General features: G+C 42.6%; 1 protein-coding gene across 6 annotated transcripts in view; it reads right to left on the bottom strand.

The window, feature by feature from the left end:
- Nucleotides 1-22,239, bottom strand: part of XYLT1 (xylosyltransferase 1) — a 205,275-nt gene that overhangs the window by 38,438 nt on the left and 144,598 nt on the right. For all 6 annotated transcript variants that reach the window (XM_065684209.1, XM_065684210.1, XM_065684211.1 and 3 more), the window contains one exon: nt 5,624-5,704. In XM_065684209.1, the coding sequence (XP_065540281.1) occupies nt 5,624-5,704 (81 nt within the window). The remainder of the gene's footprint in view (nt 1-5,623; nt 5,705-22,239) is intronic.

Raw genomic sequence — 22,239 nt, 5'->3', positions numbered from 1 at the left:
TGGAAATGTCTCTTTCAGAAGAAGTCTTAAAACCCCTTAACGTTTCTTAAGATTTTAATGCCGCAAGTCACGGATCAAACTCTTAAAGTGTCCCCAAAATAAAAACAACTCTAAAACTATTTTTAGTTGCAGGAAACTTGCAGAGTCTATTTCTGACGTTACTAGGAATTGCCTTGTTTTGACAAGAGTTCCATCCAGTCCCTTGTGAGCACAAGACTCGAAAGGAACTTTCAAAGACTTTCCTCTGGGTTTCTTTCCACCATTCTTCATTTACTATATCTTCTAAGAAACCAGAACAGCTTTTACAAGGACAAAAATGTAATGGCTTCCTCTCATGATTAGGGAGGCCACAACTCCAGTGATTTTTTTTCTTTTTATATAAAATAAGCAAGACAGGGAAAAAACTGCAAATGATACTGTGCAGAGATGTAGCGTGAATTCACCACAGACAGACTCAATGGTACAAAAGCTGACATTTTGCCATCTGTTTGCCTCCATTAACTGTCTTCTCTAGAAGAAATTTCTTGTCCCCTTACCTGCTCTTATTCCCAACACCCACACAACCAAGCAGTTTCTGACCTGGGAATGCTGCTGGGCCTGAGTGGCTGAGCAAGAAGCCATCTCTCCTGTATGATGCTGCTGCTGGAGCAGATACAGCACATACTATTGCTTCAGCCATGGCCAGATCACAGCTGCAATGCCAAAGGACACACAGAGCAGAGGACACTTGGGTGTCCACTACAACTGTATTGCTGGATATTTCTACTGTGCTTACTGTTTCTTGGGATCAGCACACTAGACGACTGAAGAAAGAAAAGGAAATGGGGATTCAAACTTTCCAAGTGATTGAGGGCAAGTGTGAGTCACTTGTATAAAGATTTTCAAGTTACTAAATCAGGCTATAGACCTGTGGTTAAAACAGGGCCAACAATATCTGTATAATTTAGAAGGATGTTCCCTGCCATAATCAATTTATAAACTATCTCAGAACCTGGGATGAAAGGACACAAATGTTACTATTTATACCACTGAAAATGAAGTGGGCAACTCAGTGTTCTTAGATACCAGCAAGACTTTTGATTACTGGTACCTCAGTTTTCACCTCCTTCCTAATTCCCGTCTCACCAGATAAATTATGGCTACTTCAAACCTTCTCACTTACTGCACCTTCCCAAACTGGTGGATGATCTTACTTGTATACTCTACCAAGACCAAAACCCATCCTGCTTTGTCCCATGTCAAGACATACATCTATTTTTACTGCATCTTCCTATCCTCTTCAATCTAGTTTTTTTCTTTGCATTGACAACTTAGCATGGTTTTCCAAAACCAAGCAGAAATAAAAGCCGTAATAGAAGGCAAACTGTCAGGCTGAAGCAGTAAAGGCTTTATGGTTCCCCTAACGCTTAGTATAAAACAATAAGGAACATTTCAAAGTTAGCTGTAATGTAAAGTGCAGTCTCTTTGCATAGAAGATGCATGTTACTATTTCAGTTGCTACAGCTGACATACAACTGTTGGGCTGAACTAGTTACAAGCGAAAAATAGATCTTCTTAGTCTGTCTGCTTCAGAATACTGAAGTGTTTCCAAAAAATTAACAAAAAAGTGTGGCTGAGGGAAATTTAAGCCGAGTATTTTACATGAGCAGCAAGCTAAGTGCTGTTGGAAGCTAAGTGGTTAAACTATTCCAACAGCAGGGATAATATATCAATTTTTTCCCTAGTATTTGGGTACTTACTGGGCAATTCATCAATCAAATGGATCATTTACTATGTGATCCATTTTCTAACCAACCACCAAACTACCACCAACCCAGTGTACAGGACGCCAATGAAAATGTGCTGCAGTGGAACAAAAGGCCTGTCTGGAGAGGTGAGGAAACTGGGCTGATAGAGGTGGAGATTTTGGTAACACGCTCCAGTCCTCCAGGAGTTCAGGTCTCTCCAGCCTCTAAGAACTGGGATAGGCTTGCCATGGTTGTTATTAAAAGCTGTACAGTTCAGCACAACCTCTGAAAGTATCTGGAACCTGGGAGCCAGAAAGGGAACAACACAACTGCAAGTAACAGCATTAATAAGGAGACAAAAACAGCACAAGAGAACTCCTCAGATACGTAGCAAACTTCTAATGGCCTTTTCTTTAGCTGTCTGTAGTCTGCCTATGAGTTCTGGATTCCTCTAAGATGTAACAGCATCCAGCCTTTCGCATGTTTACACTGTTTCCCAAATGACTACTGTGGCAAGGTTTTTATTAAAAGAAATCCTTTTTCCTGCCTGTTGCTGAAGTTGTCACATTTGACTGACTTTATATTTTATAATACATCAGCCAGGTGCTGCTCCTGCCAAAAAATGAAAACTTCCGAGTGTTCCAAACTGTAATACCTTATACAACTACTGGGTTAGTCTTTTGCTTTTAATAGTCTAGGACACTGAAAAGAGGAGAAAATGTAAGTGTTGCCCACTAAGCACTATGTAACAACTCCAGCCACTGCATGCAATTTCATTTCATACATCCAGCTAAGGAAATAATGCTTCTCCAGCTGAGTTAAGGAACCATTTTCACGTCCATTCCCTTTTCAGAAGCCGCTAAAGGAAAATCAGAGTGATGTGCTTTTTAATGACTTTGGCATAACTAAAAGAAAACTTCACTCTATAAAAGGAAGCCTGGTTTCTCTCCTTATTTGGCAGTAAAACATGTGCTGATTGTGAACATGGCTTGAATACAAAGTACATTGTAATTGAGCTGTATAAGTATTTCGGTTTTAAGATGGCACTTCTAATCTTTCTGTTGTATGATCCAAAGACTATGATGACTTAAAATTCAGAGCTTCTAGTTGTTTACAAAGCAGACGTACATGATTGAAAAGCTTATTGCTTAGGAGCCATTATTCACCCACAAATTAAAATATAAACTAGTAGCAAGGGTTATACATTGCTTTCAGTGATATTTAAATGCAGAGCACCCTGTTATTAGTTCACATGTTTTGAGGAAAACACCTTGTAACAGCAAAATTACTACTGTAAATGGGCGGCATTCAGTCTAGTCCAGTGTCCTCTCTCTTATTATCATGGCTTCAACTAGCCATTTTAAATGACAACCCCTGTTCCAGCCTGTTTTGAGATAGGATGTCCCATGGGAGTTTTCTCCTATTGCCCAATATCTTGGAGACTGGCATGTGCCCAAAACCCTTTCCAAAAGCTGCCTTTTGTTTGTTAAATTTTTGTGGCCAAAGAGGTTGTTGCTTCTCTTGCTGACCTTACGAAACTCTTGGCCATACCATTCCCACGACAGGATAGTTCTTTCCCACAGGGCTGTGACAAGGCAAAGGAAATGGCAAAATTTAAAAAGTACCTGGAAAATTCAATAGAAAATAATAATCATCCCCTACTCTTAAATGAACAAGTCACCAAGTCTGGCTGTGGAAATTCTGCAAGCAAAGGTCACAGGAGGCTGAGAGAATACTGTAAGGAAGCATCACTACGTGCCTCTTGTGCTCCCCTGGGAACATCAGCTACAGGCAGCAGGACATGGAGTTAACAGCCTACGTGGGCCTTTGGTCTTGTTTCACCTGCCTGGATTCATACAGAGGATTTCATCATTCTAACTCCAGGGATAAACCTCACTGGCACAACCTAAGCTTACAAACCTTGGGCATAAAATGGAAGCCACCTGGAAACTGTGTGTCAAACGGGCAGAGCAGATGGTACATTTACTGGTTTAGACAAGACTGAGTTACTAAAACTCTAAAACTGAAAGATCAGGCTGGAGATCTTCACAGTAGATACAATTTCTCTCTCTACAAGTGATTGTAGAGCTGGAATATCACACACAACACAAATGGAGGGCTAACAGATTTTTGATCAGCTTTTGACACCAATGGAATGAATTTTTACCCAACACCAATATTACTCAGAGGCTGCTGGAGCTACTGGCTTGAAGCTGTCCTGCTGCCCTGTCTCTACAGTTATATGGGCTATGCAGGAGGACAGGAGACACTCTATCTCCTTGATAGAAATTTTGGGGAGCTGCCAAGGGGTGATGTGAAAGGATTCATTCATCCAGTGGGAGCGCCTACGGGATGCAGCGACTACACAACCACAGCAGACAGGGATGGCAAATCTGAACTCCTGTCCCACATTATGTTCCCTGATGCAGAAAGAATTTATGGTAGAAATCCAGAAGAAAAACAAAACACAGCAACATATTGTAATAGGCTAAAATGTATTTAATTGTTTATACAGCCAAAGGGAATCACTGAACTAATAAATGGGTTATTATTCCTGTGAGGAGATGACAAGTGGCACATTAGATAATTTCATTATTATATTAATGCAGGATTAATGTGTTTAATTGATTTAAATTATTCTAACCCAGCTGAGGTTGGCATGTTTAAGCCACCTTGATGTGACATGTCATAATTCATTATTTTCCTTAGCCAGCTCGGGGAATTTGAGACGAATCAGGCGCACCAGAGGAGCAAAGAGGCATAGGAGACCAACTGCTTTTCCCTGGTTGTGTCTCTTCCCTTTCCTACAATAACTCTGCTGACGATCACTATCACCAGCTTGAACTCAACCTGCCAATCACTCTGACACTGCATTTCCCAAGCCAGAGACTCTCCTACGAAAACTGTTGACTCAGACTTAAATATTATTTCTCACAGTATTATTTTTTACTACCTGCTATAGAACTTCAGCATGCACCAGATGAATGCTCATGAGGGCTTAATTTAAACGGAAACATGCCAGAATTGATAAATCTAGTGGCAAGAGCAGCCAAGAAGTGAGAGAGACCTGTGTGTTATTCTACCTATCTGCTACACTGAAGATGCACCTCAGTGGGTCATATTCTCTACCCTTACTATCTGAACCCAGCCTCAGAGTATGCCGCACATTTTACAGAGTAAAGAGATGTCCTGGTGACCCAAGCAAAATAAACCACTATTTTCAGGTTCAAAGCCACTGGGACTCAGCACATGGAGTTTCTGGAAATGTTGCAAAACTGCTGTTATGGTCCAAAACCATCAATAAAGAGGAAAACGCCACTGCAATCAGATGGGAAAGATCTTCCACCTGCAGAGGTTGTCTAAATCTTTGGAAACATGGTGTTTGGACACTGCTGCTCCTTCAAGCCGCAAAGCTGTAAGTATTAGTGATGCATTGTGGGAAACACAGCACATTCTCTTCTCCCTGAGACCTGTGCAGGGTAGATGAACAGGGACGCTGATCCAAGGACTCCAAAATGCTAACAGATCATGCTACCTCCAGCCACCATCACCAGCATATTCACCCTGGTGCAGGCTCCCACATCCTGCAGAGATGCTCTGCTTGCAGAGGGCTTTGCTGCAGACCCCAGCTAGTGCAGGTCTTGGTCCCCAGTGTGGTGGGACTGACTGGGGCAGGGAAGTGTTGCTGTGCGGGGCAATAACTATTTGGCAATTACTGCTGTGGGGAGGAGCCATTCTGGACCAATACACAACTGTCCTCAGAAGAGGACTTCCTCCTCATTTGCTTTTCTTTCCTGGGCTAGGGATTTCTTCATTCAGCTAACACTTGAAAACCATCACTATGCAAAAACTCTCAGTGCCATGGCTAAAATAAGCTGAGGGAAGGGCCAGCTTACCTTGCATTGTCCCTCCCATGTGATTTCAAGAAGTTCATATCACGATATCTGGACAGGAATGCTACTAGCTGGTCATTTGTCCTGCAAGAGAAAGAACACAGGATGCACAAATTACACTGTGAAAACTACTATGTCTAGTGTAATTTATACACTTATTGTTCTCATTTGGGGACCGTCCACAGACTCTGTGAAGAAGGCAGATGCTAGAAAAAATTCCATTATGCTGCTGAACTTCACTGTCTCACACCCCAGGAAAGTGCACTGGGGAAGAAGCTCAGCTTTACTGCATCTTCACAGATTTCTTATCAACTCTTGGAAGACTTTTCTAAGCATTGTAACAGAGTATGTATTAAGTAATACCGCTCAACACTTTTAAAGCATGAAAATCTAGCTGTGAGATGACTGCACTGCTTTGCTAGACTTCTCCTAGGGAATTTGGTTAAGCATCTATTGGTATTTTATTTGTTCTCATCCTTGTAATAGAGAAGAGGCCAAGGTTGGAACACATAAAGCAAGGGAACTTGAATGTCAAAATGCAAATATAATTAAGAGGAACAAAAGAATTCAAAATTCAGAAGGTTAATTCCAATTAATATGACTGGCAATCTGATACCAGTATTTTCAGAATATCAGCTAACATGTCCAAGAAGGTTTTCATGCTTGACAGCTTTTGTAGTGTGTTATTTCCTTAACAATGGAGCAAAAATGTTCTCGATTTATCAAGGTCAGCATATTAAAGAAAACGGAATAAATCATATTAAAAAGATCCTCATCTTCCGAGCTGCATTCAAAACCACAACATTATAGATACAGTACCCTTTAAGCAATGGTCTGCAATAAGGCTGGTGGCAGAAAAATGAAAGATAAAGCAGCTGTCATCAGCACTGTATCTTGAAAACATTTTAGTATTGTAAGCTACAGATAACCAAGTTAAACCACAGACCTGTACAAAATGCATTTAACTTCTGGGTTCAGGCTGCAACAACTTGGAAATGTTACCAGCCTAGTAAACTATCTTCAGAATCATTGATTTTATCTGGACCAAATGAAGTATCAGCCTATCAACCAGCATGAACATCCTGTAGGAGCCTGAGACCCTCCTCCTATGCTCACTCATGTGAGCTGTAGTATCTCTGAGGGTCAGACTCTGCATCTCAATTTGGCAACCTCAGAAAACTGCTTTCTGTATAGTAAGCTGTGCAGATTTTCACGTTTGCTGCTCCAGTGATTCTCCATCTTACTGGGATGAATAGGCATTTAGTGAATTTACTTAGCAATGCTTCCACATGAAATGGTTTCAATGGCTGACATCTTTGGGTGAGTTTCTAGGCAAAAGCTGGCACGCAAAGATGATCTTTAGAAATATAACTGAGTTTAGAAGTGTCTGAGCTTTAATTTCCTTACAGGGTAAAATCAAATCAAACAAAGTAACAATCCACACCACTCAATAAAACATCATCATTTCTAGGCTGCTCACCAACCTGTGTTTTGCTGTTCAGCAGTGTTCTAACAAGTCTATTTGGACTTGGGGCTACAAACTTTTCAATGCTTTTCACTTCTTAGATAATACTTATAAATGCCCACATGATGTGTAGCTCTCACAGTAATTACTAATTGACATTTTCCCACTTCCTGAAAACACTTATGGCGTCCTGGTCCTATTTTCATTTTTTTCCTCTTTGTCAATTAGGTCTGCTTCTTTTCATGTGTTGACAACATAGAAATAAACCATCACATTTCCAACTGGTAAAACTTTCTAGTTATTTGACATTTAGATTTATGTGGTCAACCAATTCTGTGCTCAGCATGGGAGCACACTGAATTTCTATTAAGCTTTCATTCCAACTGCTTCTTCTGGCCTCAGTATCATGAGGATGCTGCACATCACCTCTGAATTATTCCACCTCATGCCATCAAAAGCAAAATCAAAGGTATTGAACACGCCATATAAGCTAACGCAGTTGCTAAAATCCCCCTCACCTTTCAGAAAGCTTTGCCTTCAGGGGTATATTTCCTAAATGCCTCTGGCACAGATTGCTACCACACTTCTTCATACACAGTGGCAGCAGGGTCTCTACATCATTGCAATGCCTCTGGCACCAGCTATTTACAGTGCCTCTGGCATTCCTTCTGAGGAATATTAAAGACATGGGCCTATTTTTTCTCCCTAAGTAAGGCAATGAAACCTGAGTTTTTCAGCTGAAGACATCACTGGGAGCAAGATCAACACTACACTGCCAAATTAAATTCATCTATAGCTCCACAAGTTTCAGGGATAATTCACTAAGCATAAATCTGGCAAAAAATCTTTTACCAGCCATCACGGTATAACAGAAAGTAACAAGTGCAATAAAGCCTTCCTAAGAAGGAAATAAAAAAGTCACAAGGATAGGGAGAGTAGTTCATGCTTGATTAAAACACACCAATATACATATTACATTCCAATCAGTTTCCCTAGTGTGTAACACAACATGAATACGGATTGGGGAAAAAACCTTTCCACAGCTGGTGTGTCAGGATGGAGCTGATGGATGCATCCACATAGCTCCCACTTATTCCTTTTGTTATTAAACTCACTGGGAGGGCAAGGCACTGGGGAGAAGGATTAGTCAGCTGGCTACCTGTGCCATTAGCAGGGAGGAAGGATGATGCAGGAGTAGAGAAGCTGAGGAAAAACACACAGTTCTCAGGTGTGCAGCATGCAGAGAGAACAGGAAAGTAATTTTCTAGTGAGCTCCAAGTCTAGAGAAAGCTTGTGCATGTGGCAGAGCTTCCAGGAGAAGATGACAAGTGAAGATAATGGATGGGAAAACAGAGCGTTTTCAACTTCACTGATGTAGATTTGGTGCTAATCAAGGGCAGGTCTGCCAGATGGGATGGAGGTGTCCATCTCTACCAGAACTTTACTGAGATCACCTCAATAAGGTCCTGCTGCTCCCCTCCTGCAGCAAGGGTGGACTGAGGTAGCAGAGGCAGCGCACCATGCCTGCCTGCCTGCCTGCCTACTATGATGCCACTCCGCAAAACTCAGCCAAGCCTCCCACGGGGCTGAGCTCAGAGGATGGGAACACTCGGCTGGGCAGGCAGAGGGGCTCTGAGGGCTGCAAAAGCTGCTTCAGGGCTGCTAGTGGCTCAGTCCTAGGCTCTGTTCGACCTTGGGAACATGGCTGAGCTCCTCGGCTGGAGCTCAGCCTGGAGTTAAGAGTCAAGAGAGGCAGAGTTAGAGGTCTAAGGAAGTAAAAGATGAGTCCTATAGCAAGAAGGGAACTTGGAAGATAATGCCAAAGCAAGGTCTACCACTAGTGTTTTCTCAGACCCTAGCCTGAGACTGAGGTGTCCCAGGGCATGAGCAGGCTAACCAGGCACTCAGTGAGCACATACACATGCTGAGCATTGCAATAAATTCAGACTAAAATGGAAAACTGGAAAGAGAAAGTGACTTTATGTTTGCATTGTCTGAAGGTGCTGGCAGGTCTGCCTGGGAAGTGGTACGAGTGCGTCCCTGCACACAACCACAGCCAGACACTGCAGAGAACAAAAGGCAATGCTTGGCTTGCTAGTTTTAAGCAAACCCTTCAAGTCCTGATGACTAATCGAAGCAAAGAGCAGAGATCCCCCTAGTTTACAGCTGTGAAAATAGATGAAGAAAGTCTTTGGAGAATCTGAGAAAACAAGCAATTATTACTTTTGGAAGATAGTGAAGGCTAATATAAATGTCCTTGATTCAGCAATGTACTTTAATGCACAGGCAACTTGAAGGATATAAGGAATAGCGGTCACTTCAATGGGACTATTCATATGTCAAAACTTCCACAATTGCATACCAATTTGGCTAAGTTAGCTCAAAAGTTCAGAAACTTTTAACAGCCACAGGTATGGAAGCAAGAGAGTTTGATTCTGTGTAGGAATCAGATGCAGGAAAGAGTAACTTCTCTGTTGGATTCTGGGGTTGGACTCTGCCCATTTGGTACTGCATGGGCTGCCCCCTGCTTGGCGGAGCCTGGTGCCCCTCTGCAGAGGGGCATTTCAGATATGCTGGTGTTGGTCTGACTGTCCACCCACAGACCCTGGGGCTTACCCCCAGACAACCCGGATTGGGAACTGGGAGGGCTGTCCTGGCACAGAGCAGGCTGCGGCTTTGTAGACAGATGAGACCCTGGTGATTAAAACAGGGAGCAGTGACAGTGAGCAGAACTTCCTGGGTGGCACAGATTGCTGTAACCCAAATAGCCTCCAACTGAAACCCAGTCCAAAGTCTAGCACCCACCCACAGAGATGCTGCGGCAGAGGCAGTGCTGCTAAAAAGCTCTTTTGGTTTCTTTTCTGCTTCAGCGGGTGAGGTCACAGGCAGGAAGGTTCAATCTGTCATCTGCTTCAAGTGATCTCACCAATGAGGTCTTCAAAAAATGCCTTCATTTCAGGTAATCCCTGGACTGGCTTTATAGCTACTTCCTTTATCAAGAACCAGACCAAGCGATCTCGTTTCAAACTCCGTGAAAAGTGCCAGGGGTTGCAGTCCATCTGCACACAAAGTATAGATCATCTCTGTCTCTTAGGCATTTAATTTCTGATCTATCAAAAAGGTAAAGCCAAATAAATGGTTTTAGATATTATGCATACATACAGTCATACTGGATCCAGGTTTGAGACAAAAATCCAATGAAATCCATGGAAATCTCTCCTATGGTCTTGTTGGGCTTTAGACTTCTATAGGCAACTTCATTCTCCTCAGCCCTATTTCACTAGCAGTGCAAAGGAAGGGAGGAGGGCTTTTACTGCAGTGTCTCTGGCCAGGTCACTCCCAGTACTTCATTCACCAGGAATACTCCAAATTGTCCCAACTTAAAAGTCTGTCTTGAACTTATCCTGCATTATGCACACAAGCATTGGCCAGGGACAGCTGCTAAGCTGAAACCAGACTAAATTCCACTTTTAATCATTATTTTCTGGAATTATTTTTGTTTCTTTTTTTTTCTGTATGCCTGCTCCTACATGCAAGTATCAACACTGAAAAGTGGATTCTGCTACTCCTTTCGGGCAGCTCTAACTCACTTTAATCACAAATTTAGTTACTTGTAAATTACAGTGTTGGAATATGAAAAGCCAGAGCAAGACAATTAAACTGTGGCTTTAAATTTATTTAAAACAGACCTGATCAGTCCTGGACCCACACTTCTACAGAAGCAAGGGCAAAGTCTGCTGGAAGCAATCACAACTTGGCCTCCGGGCAGTGATTTTGGCTCGGGCACTGATTTGATTCGAATGTGATTTTTGCCCTTAGTGCTTTTGTCACTGTTATAACCTTAATGTGTAGAAGAGATGTTTTCCTATGCATTTTCTAACCTAACAAGTAAAAAACTAACACCTTTTTTATTGCTACATAATGGGGCAAAATGAACTTTCCATTGCCCTGCCTCCTCCCAGCAAAGGAAATGTCAGGGTGCCCAGGTTGTGACCATTCACAATACTGCTCACAGGAGGTAACTGCTATGTTAACCACACAGCATTACTGAGATAAAAAGTAACAGCAAGGGTGGAGATGATACAAGCTGCCCAGCTCTTTCCCAGCAAACCATCCTGCGGATGTTCAGTACGTGCACAGTAGTTGTGAGCTGTAGCCACCAGCCATCACCAAATCTGGCCACAGCTGAGATTTTTTTCATGTATTTACCATATCTTGCAAAGACAAAGGCTGTATTCCCTAGAACAACAACACTGTAGTGCTGAACTGAAGTAGTGACTGTGACGCCAGCACCTGGGGTCCGCAGGCAGCTCCGAAATGCAGGCAGCAAATCTCACTAGACCCCAATATGTACACTTCCATGTGGGGCCGTACACTTGCTTCTTGTGAATTCAAACAGGCTGCGTTAGTACAGAACAACATACCTGCCTGTGAGGAGATGGAACACTGAAAATGGGTGAAATTCATAATCATGACTAATTTAGTGCTATCTACAGGCAAGTCTGCTCCTCTGCACAAGACCTGACAGCTGCAACACAGAGGGACATGAGCACAGGGAGAGAGTTTGCTCTGGCCGTGGTGAATGGTGTTGTCACCAAACAGTGATAGTTCTGCCATGGCGTGGGGTGCTGGAGAGGCAGGAGAATATCGCGAAAGCAGCTGAACACACAAAAAGCCAGAGTAACAAATATAAAGGGGAAAGCTTTTAGGAGAGTAGGTCTTCTAAAGCAAGGATGATGAAGGCAAATATATAGTCAGAAGAGCTAAGTAAAGACTGTTACAAGTTCTCTCAGTGCCCAAAGCTTTGGTATTTCCAGTTGTACCTGCCTGACTCCTCTCCACAGTCTCCTTTCCCAGGATCACTGTGCCTGTGCGAAGGCGCAGCTGTACAGAGCCCATACAGGAACCACACATACCAGACATACAGCAACCCCCACAGCTCTTTGCCATGAAACTACTTCTAGAAGGTCCCTAGAGAAGAAAAAGTCTTCTGAGAAGAAAGCTGGAATTATGGGGCAAACTCCTCTACTCAGAGTCAAGTATGATATTACTCCATTGTTAAACTTGCAGTTGTGCACACAAAAGCCTGGAAGCTGAAGAGCTGAGTGCCTTCAATTTTGCTACCTGCTTTTCAATAAATTCTAATAATTATGAATAAGCTCATTGATTTCAATAAGTGATTAAATTAATCTTACTTACCACTTTATTGTAAAGTATTAGGACATGCCATCACTACCAAGACCCCTGTGGCAGAAGGAGAGTTCCTTCTCCAAGTATTCCTAGCCAGGGGCCATCCCGCCCTGGTGCCCTCTCACTCAAGGAGTGGAAGTGTTCAGACCGGCTCAGCAGCTCCACAGCTGCCAACAGCCCTGCATTACCAGGAGGAGCAGAGGTGGTGATGAGGAAGGAGAGCAATTGAGGACATGGGGAAGAAGTAGCGCGAATTCTCACCTACATCTGTATAGCCTATTCAAGGCATTCTGAAAGCTCTGCTCCTGTGTCTGCTGGGGACATGGCAACATTGGCAGTGAATTCTGTGATTCTGTGATTCTGTGAAGCTGGGTGTGATCTTGCCACTCCAGTAAGGGACCCTTATCTATACTGGCCCTTCCACCACACCAGTAAGCGCACATGTGGGTGCATGTGCATGGCATGCATGGGTAGCTTAACAAAAGGATACAACAGCTGAATGATTCAGCAGAAAAAAATCAAAAACCTGTAAGACCTCTCTCATGCTTATAGCAGGATGATCAACCATGCAAGTGCAGCACAACACAGGAAAAAAACCCTCTCACTGCAGGGTTCAGCTCTGGACCCTGGATATGAAGCCAGACCCTCTCACTGATGCTCCCACTCCTCTCTCCCCAGAGGTACTTCAGTGCAAGGGGAGGCTTAGAGGAGCCTGATACCAGCTGTAGCATGGAAAAAGACTGCCATCTAAAACTGCAAAGAAAAGGGAACGCTATATTTAGCCCTTGCTATCTATTGCAGAGCAAATATTAGTATGGCAGGCACTTCTCAGAGAAGCTGATTCCCATTACAGCATTCATTCGGAAAACGTACCATAAAAATGGGAATGACAGATACGATTTCAGAGGCCAACTGCGTGTGAAAGGCTCTAGGTGACTGCTAACACCTCTGCTTTTACACCAGTGCTGTCTTAAATGGTCTGTTTTGTCTTTCAAGTCAGGTTTAACCGAGGAACAAGGTAACGGAAGAAAACTATTGCCTTAGCAGCTCAGCTCGCCCGAGTACTTGAGAGATTAGAGTTCTGCTCCAGCAACACGGTGGCCATTGGGGCTGGGAGTTGCACCCATGTATTTCACAGCATTAGTGTTCTGCATTTTGATACTCTGGCACTGATCACTTCTCATACAGGATGCAGCTACTTTCAGTGCAGCTCTGCCAGTGTTGTATGACTCTCAAGAAATTTTATTAGCAATACAATCATCTTTGCTCTACTTTCAATTACTGCTTCCCATTCAACCATTGTCTGTTTCCTACGGAAAAGAACAGAACTAACATAGTCACAAAAGAGCAAAGTCTTCTTTAAATGTCACACTGCTGAATAAACCTCTTCCTAGTGAGAGTACATAAATGCTTGGGTACAAAGGAGATCTACTGACAAAAAAAGAATATACTCCATTGTCTGCTTCCTGAGCCACTCCACGACCTATTTTCCATAAATTCAAGGCTTCAGATGGCATTCATAAAATAAATAAATAAGCCCACTGCTGAGAAGCAGCAGCACATGCTTAAATGAAAATCCTGAAGAGACCATATAAGAGAATTCCACCAAGGATTAATGAACAAATGTGATTAAAACTATCTACAGCTTTGGACTGCAGCCAAAATGCTGCCAGCAGCATTTGATATGTAAATGCTTAAAACATTTGCTATGTGCACAGCCGCTGATGCAAAGCCTCTATAGAGAGTTTCTTCATCTAATTAGAGATATTGGTTTAGCAAACTTCGGAGTTTATAAAACCCCTCAACGTCTCATTATTCTTTTAAAATAGAATATTCATTTGTTTGGAAGGTTTTCCAGTTATATCCCATGAAACCCTTTGGCTAATGAAAAACTCCAGCCCTGTATCAGCTAATAAACCCTACAGCTTTTATGATAATAAAATACTCACCACGTGCACTCATTAGAACTTTCATACTTGTTGCTTTCAACTTTCTTTAGCTATTTGCTAGACATAAAGTAATATACTCAATTTCCAACTATTTTATAGTGCAATTTCAACACAAGCATTTACATTATCCAGGATCTTATCAAACACACCACACCACAGCGCAATCACTGTGTCTCTGATCTGGTAAAGTTCCTGACAGCATGTGCTTAACTGTAGCACACTTGGAGCTCTTCTCAAACGATGCAACTTTCACACTATATTCTCATAAATTACCTCATGGGTAAAGGTCTACATGTCCATGTGTTAGGAAGCAGCATGTGTAATTACACACAAGATTAGAGCTGAGAGCTGTCCTTTAACTAATCTAGGTCTCTCAGGTGCACAAATACACTTATTAAGGAGACTTTTCCAGGGAGGTCAATTCAGTTGTACCTCAGTTTGTCCATCTCTGCTACAGATACATCACACAACTCACTGACGATTTGAGATTTAACTCACTGATGTTTACAAAACATTTTCAAGAAATCCCCTCATTCCCTGGAGTACCTGAACTGATCTCAGGAACTCATTTGTCCATGATGATGACATTTTCAAAGCACCCCTACTGCTGCAATAAAGGATAAAGAAATAAGAAAACACTATCCTGTAATACCATGTGATTTGCAGCTTTTTTTCCCCTCAATTTTAAAGCAACCTATCTATTTTACAGTAAAATTATGAAATGCTTTAAAGTAGTTTTCCTCTCATAAATCTAATTTTAGGCAATTGCTAAGCCCAGATTATATGCATGCTTATCAACAATGAATGCACTGAAAAACACTTGGATAACAAAAGCTCCCAAAGCTCCTTCCAAATGTGCAACTGCACAGAACCTGGTACACATGAAAATAGTCAAAGAAAGTCAGCTACATGCAGGATGAATTATTCCCTAAATAACCTGGAATGAATGCATTCAACTCAGAGGCATTTTTCTAGAAAGGAAGGAATGTTTCACCCTGATTTGTCAGAAATGTTCTGTTTATTTCTCTATTTAAGTTTATGAATGATCAGCACGTCACCACTAGTATCTGTTAGTTTTAAATCTTGCTAGACCAGGACCTGAGCGCCTGACAGATAGCCTTTGCTAAAAGGCCTATAATTGCATATTTCCAACAAATATTTTTAAGTAAAGGCAGAGATGTGTGTCTAACTTTGATAAGGGCTAGAAAACTTCTTAAAGATATATATTGTAGCAAAGCAAAATTCCTTTCCCACTATATGCAGAAGAGATGTCAGTTTAGCTGAACTGCACGTAAGGAAGAAAGCTCATTTTTATCAGTGCTGGCAAAGCCTGTTTAAGAAGCCTTCTGGAATTCCTATTATTTGTATTTTGATATTAAAATAATGCACACTATTGAAGAGAAAATACAGCAACGTGGAGTTCAGACACTTCTAATTATAGCCTGATCCAAGATGCTTAAAGCATTGGATAACTAACCCAAGGTTTTGACGCTTATTCAGCATTATCTCAGGTCTAAACAGGAGCTTGATCTCCTAAACTAAGGTGCCAGTTTTGAGTAAGCAAATTACCTTTTCACATTGGCGCATTTTACGTTCATGAGCAGAAATTTCTGTTCAAGGGCATAAAAAATAGATAAAAAATTGTGAAAGCTATTTCAGAGAGAGAGCTGCCACGTTTGCCTGCTCCCCACTTCAGTCTCTGTCTGCCTGGAATATAAGCAATTTGTCTAGCCATATTTCAGTCTGCTTATTTTGGCTCTGGCACATTTATAGTTTATTTCCAGCCTTTTTTGGCTTTTGATCCCATCAACACAAATCTGCAAATTGAAATAAAATAACCTAACAGACAACCTTCAGTTTTAATTTTTGTTCCCTGGTAGAGTCAGTGGTTAAATATTATCTCCCCTGCTGTGGCTAACAGGCATGTAAGGGGTAAGCCATATATGTGCTTTGGGTCTCTTTCGCCATTGCACATAGGATGCAACAGCCTCCAGCAGTGGAGTGGAAGATGTCTGACTCTGGTCCAAGGGGGGGCCCACGGAGAGGCACAGCTGCTGTTCCACAGCGGGCCAGGATCCTGGGCAGAACCGCTACAGCTCAGCTCCACTCCACTCTCCCCCGAGCAGCATAATCAATTACTTGTTCTTGTCCATGTTTACCCTCCATGCCATGTGGCAGATTTCTGGACAGTCATCATTCTGGTTCAAAATGAATACTTCCCAAATCCATGATACAAAGGGAGGAGAAGCATGAGTGCAAGCGTGTGCAGGTGAGCTTGCACGTACTGCAAAGAACTCCATGGGAACTTTGTCATACGCAGCGAGATGGGTTCAGACAAAGTACAACTAGGCCAATGTTCTAGTCACTTCAGCTGACCTTCCACTAATAGCTGCCATTAACACTTCAGTCAGCAACTTTCCAAGGTAGCTGTGGTTAAGATAAATGGAAAGAACTGTGATTTTCATGATAAAACTGCAGTGGTAAGGTGGATGACATCAGTGAGTCTGAACGCTTTTAACCTTTTTTTATTAAGACTATGAAGTGATTGAATGCAGAGCATGAAGCTAATGAACACATGCTATCTGCTGAAAACTCAGCACTGAAAGGCTATTTTAATAATACACTGTCAAAGTTCTATCATATTTTACATTTCCAACTACAAGGAAGTTCAGTGTTGACAAAAATGATCATTTTAACAGTGCGCAGGAAGCAGCAGTGTACCTGCATAGGTTAGCTATACAGCTTTAAGCCACGTTGCTGTTTACATTGGGATGCATGATTAAAGAGGATTCATGCCCAGAATGTCTAGATTTAGTGATTTTATTTACTTAATCTTAACCCTGCAAGGGAAAAACCACCAGCATTTTAGGTATTACTTTCTCTCTTTCCAGCATATTCCTATTTAACAACTTTTATGACAAGGAGGGGTTTCTCCCACCAGAAAAAATAATTTGTGGAATGACAGAAATAGTGGTAAATGTGTTTTTTGCTCATTCTCCTATGAGGTGCATGTTGGAAGAAAGCAAATCAGCCATTATTTTGTTCCTTAACATACTGATATTCTTAGTACCCTCAACAGTGAGACTAGTTCCCTCTTACAATTCCTTTCATTAATGAAAAAATACCTTTTTTCTATCTTCTTTCCAGATGATAAAGCCCTATGCAAATGACTGTATTTCAATCTGGTTTCATATCTGTAATGCTCCAAAATCAGTGCCATGTACTCAGTTTAATACTAGTGTAAGCCAGACGATAAACATGGCTCTGTGTTCTTGGAATGGACTACAGGAAATTATAACAAAAGTTGTGTGGTGTTTTCAAATTCAGAGGCTAGACTGCCTAAGTAGTGAAGATAATTAACATGCATGGATAGCACATTAACTGACAAAAAATACCACTGTCCTCCTATTACTCTGAGAACTGCTCTGTTTTTCCTTGCTTACGTGTTTCATAGCAGGTAATTCTCCATAGGAAAAGTTCCTGAGGAACCAGTTTTTTTCCAGAAGGCCCATTCACTGATGTGTCACAATGGCAGAAAATGTGACTGCTGTCAGTTACTACTTGACTTCTAACAGCTGTTAAAATGTATTTGCCAAAATAACCTACTTTTCACAAAGTTGCCTTTACCTGTTACTACAATAACAAGCCATTCCATTATTAAAACAACTCCATCAATGCAGAGATCAATACAGAAAACTACCACATTTAACAAGCTAATACATGAACTCTTGATGGACCAAACCACAAACAACCCACCTGTCAATACTCGGACATTATTTGGAAAGATGCAGAACTAAAATGAGTTACAACAGACATGACTATGATATCTCATAAAAAGAACTGAGCCCACTTAATATTTCCTGAAAAGTACCTAAAAAAAAAAAAAATGGTAGTGAAATACCCTCCTAACCAGCTGTGAATACCCAAGGATATTTAATTATTAAAACTAAACATGATAGACTTTTAGGTTTATCAAAGCACTGGGAATTTATTTGGCACAGAACGACGCTCCCTACTTTGCATTTTTTCAGTGTTTATCTGCTGTTGCATATTCATGTAGAACCTCATCTGCCTGATACATCCCATTTTGATGAAAACAATAATCACTGATTAAATAAGCAAGTGGAGTGAGCTGCAGAAATTATCAAGTCCATGACTCAAATTAGTGAGACTTTGGTTAAAAGGATAAAAAACTACATACTGGTCTGAATAGGATCTTTGTATTTGTTTCTACCATGTAGACTTTAAATGGCATACTTTATACTCTGCAATTTTTTTCCCATTTCTAAAATTAAATTACCAAGAGTTTTGTGTAAGAGAAGAAATTAAGCTTAATTATGGGCCTAAGTTTAAAGCAACTGTTCGCTTAATCTAACCTATATATCCCCACATCCATTTGAAATTTCATTTGTACAAATCAATAAGAAAAATTATTTGCTCATTAGATTAACTAAAATTAAAAGATGCTCACTTTCTTCCAAGAAAATAGGAAGAAAGTGACCTCGAGAATGTTTTATATGAAGTAAACTCAGCCAGTTAACTTTGGTGATTTCTTAGTCTGTGAAACATAACTTGTTCTGTGTGCTCCCCACGGGCTGTGATTCAGCACATCACCCCACCCTCACCATTTGTCACATCAGGAAATGAAAGCCATTTAATTGTATCTTCCCCACATCACTTTCAAAATCAGCACGTCTGGCAAAACACCAAAGAGTGGTTCACCACAGGGCTCAGTGAAGACGTTCCTCCCCCCACACTCTGCTCACCACTGAAGCCACCCCCCCCCACACTCCCTCTTTGCAGGGCTACCTCCTGGCCTGCTCAGGGGCAAAGCATGGCAGATCTGCTCCCAAATGCACCTTCTGCAAAGCTCATCAGTCACGTCCCCTGCTGCCACACAATGCAGTGGCTGACCAATGCTCCATGCCAATAAAGAAATATAAAGTGCTCCTGCTAAGCTTGCAAGCAGCAGGAAACCTTAGACCACCACCTCACTGCTGGAAAAGGGAGCAGGAAAGCCCTTTCTGAGAGGCCACATCATTAGTCAATATTGGTACTGGCTCTTGCCATCTCCCTGTTTAATTCGCAGCATCAACCTAGCCAAAATGTAGTCAACAGTCTCACATTGCTCTGATTGCAGACAGTCCTTCTGATGCAGCAGGAAGGATCTACCTGGGTAAGGAAACGTGTTTTTTTCTATCCCACATTTTGAAGGAAAAGGCAAGAGAGAATATACACTAATCCAGTGACAAGTTTCAATCTCCTAACTAGCGTTATCCCAAGAAATGAGTGGTGGGACCCCCACTAGCAGAGGGGCCAGGGATGCTGCCAAGAGCCCTTCTTCCTCCTGACAAGACCCTACTGCTGAGGCCCCTTCAGAAACCTCATGTAAAGGTAAAGTGAATTAAGAGTAAATCAGGCTCTTCCTGAAGCTCCTTGCGGGCCTGCCACTCCCTTTGATCCCTGAGCTGCCGAATCAACCTGCCAGAGCACATAAATTCAAAAGACCAGAAGGCAAAATGGCGAAAATGGGGTCAGGCTAATGGGATTTAACATTAATTCTACACCAAGCCTGAAAAGATGGAAGAACAGGGCCTGGGGGGTGAAAGGGATAATGAACTGAGAACTGATGGAAGGAAACTTAATCGGTTTTAACAACAGAAGGTCACATTCTGTTACCTTTATTTCGTTTGAGCAATAATCTTATTTTGACAATTTGTGCCAGCTGATGACCTGACCTACTCTTCATTGGGACTGTTCTGGAGTAAGTCAGTGAAGAATGCAGAATGCTGGGATGAGGGGCACAAACATGTGGCAGAGAGGAGGTCTGAGTGAGAAAACTACAAAGGGACCATATAGATTCATTAGCTGATGTAACTGGGGCTGACGAGAAAACAACTGGGAGGGGGGGACGCTGGTGTTCCCATTCACGGCTGTGCTCAACAGAGCTACAACCAATACAGTCCTACTTAATCATGAGATCAGCAGAGAACCAGTGGTTCACTTCAACAAAAGACTGTAAAAAAGCCATGTGAATTTAAGTTAGGTGGTCTGCCACCAGCTGATATCCTGACTCTGACAAGTCCAACTCCCTTGAAGGCACGAGGTAACTTGGAGTGATGTCCTGGCTCCTCTCCCCTCCCAGGCTGTAAGGGTTCACAGACCTGGAGGTCCTCCAAACACTTTGTGATGATACCCAGCACTGGTATCTCTCGACACACAGGCTCTTAACACACTACATGTATCAGTTTCACATACAGAAGAAAGATTGGGGTGTTTCAGTCTTCAGCTATAGTTCTGCAGCTGCTACCAGCAACGTGACTTGAGCCTTGCAGGAAGAGTTCAGTGTTTACACGATACAGAATCACAGAATCACAGAATCCCAAGGGTTGGAAGGGACCTAAAAAGATCATCTAGTCCAACCCCCCTGCAAGAGCAGGGTAACCTACAGTACATCACACAGGAACTTGTCCAGGCGGGCCTTGAATATCTCCAGTGTAGGAGACTCCACAACCCCCCTGGGCAACCTGTTCCAGTGCTCTGTCACTCTTACAGTAAAGAAGTTCTTCCTGATGTTAACGTGGAACTTCCTATGATCCAGTTTACACCCATTGCCCCTTGTCCTATCACTGGATATCACTGAAAAAAGCCTAGCTCCATCATCCCGACACCTACCCTTTACATATTTGTAAACATTGATGAGGTCACCCCTCAGTCTCCTCTTCTCCAAGCTAAAGAGACCCAGCTCCCTCAGCCTCTCCTCGTAAGGGAGATGTTCCACTCCCTTAATCATCTTTGTGGCTCTGCGCTGGACTCCTTCAAGCAATTCCCTGTCCTTCTTGAATTGAGGGGCCCAGAACTGGACACAATATTCCAGATGCGGCCTCACCAAGGCTGAGTAGAGGGGGAGGAGAACCTCTCTTGACCTACTAACCACTCCCTTTCTAATGCACCCTAAGATGCCATTTGCCTTCTTGGCCACAAGAGCACATTGCTGGCTCATGGTCATCCTCCTATCCACCAGGACCCCCAGGTCCCTTTCTCGTTCACTACTTTCCAGCAGGTCAACCCCCAACCTGTACTGGTACATGGGGTTGTTCTTCCCCAGATGCAAGACTCTACACTTGCCCTTGTTAAATTTCATCAAGTTTCTCCCCGCCCAACTCTCCAGCCTGTCCAGGTCTCGCTGAATGGCAGCACAGTCCTCTGGTGTGTCAGCCACTCCTCCCAGTTTTGTGTCATCAGCAAACTTGCTGAGGGTGCACTCAGTTCCCTCATCCAGGTCATTGATGAAAATATTAAACAGCACCGGTCCCAGCACCGACCCCTGAGGAACTCCACTAGTCACAGACCTCCAGCTAGATTCTGCGCCATTGACCACAACTCTCTGCCTTCTTCCTTTCAACCAGTTCTCGATCCACCTCACTACTTGATCGTCAAGCCCACACTTCCTTAGCTTATCTATGAGGATGCTGTGGGAGACAGTATCAAATGCCTTACTGAAATCAAGAAAAACTACATCTACCGCTCTACCATCATCCCTCCACCTAGTCACTTCCTCATAGAAGGCTATAAGGTTGGTCATACATGACTTCCCCCTCATAAAACCATGTTGGCTGTTCTTAATGACCCCCTCATCCTTGATATGCCTAGTGATGGAGTCAAGAATAAGTTGTTCCATCACCTTTCCAGGGATGGAGGTAAGGCTGACCGGTCTATAATTACCCGGGTCCTCCTTCTTGCCCTTCTTATAGATTGGTGTGACCTTTGCCATCCGCCAATCCTCAGGCACTTCGCCCGTTTCCCACGACTTACCAAAGATGATGGAAAGTGGCCTAGCAATGACCTCCGCCAGCTCCCTCAGCACCCGTGGGTGCATTCCATCCGGACCCATCGATTTACAGATGTCCAGATTGCATAGCTGATCCCTAACCCAATCCTCATCTACCAAAGCAAACTCCTCCTTTGTCCTGACTCCTTCTGGGGCTATAGAAATCCGGGGCCCTCGGGGAGAG

Source organism: Lathamus discolor, chromosome 6 (assembly GCF_037157495.1).
Source record: "Lathamus discolor isolate bLatDis1 chromosome 6, bLatDis1.hap1, whole genome shotgun sequence".
Taxonomy (NCBI): domain Eukaryota; kingdom Metazoa; phylum Chordata; class Aves; order Psittaciformes; family Psittacidae; genus Lathamus; species Lathamus discolor.
The sequence above is the reverse complement of the archived record's forward strand: the minus strand, read 5'-3'. Positions and strand labels throughout refer to the sequence as shown.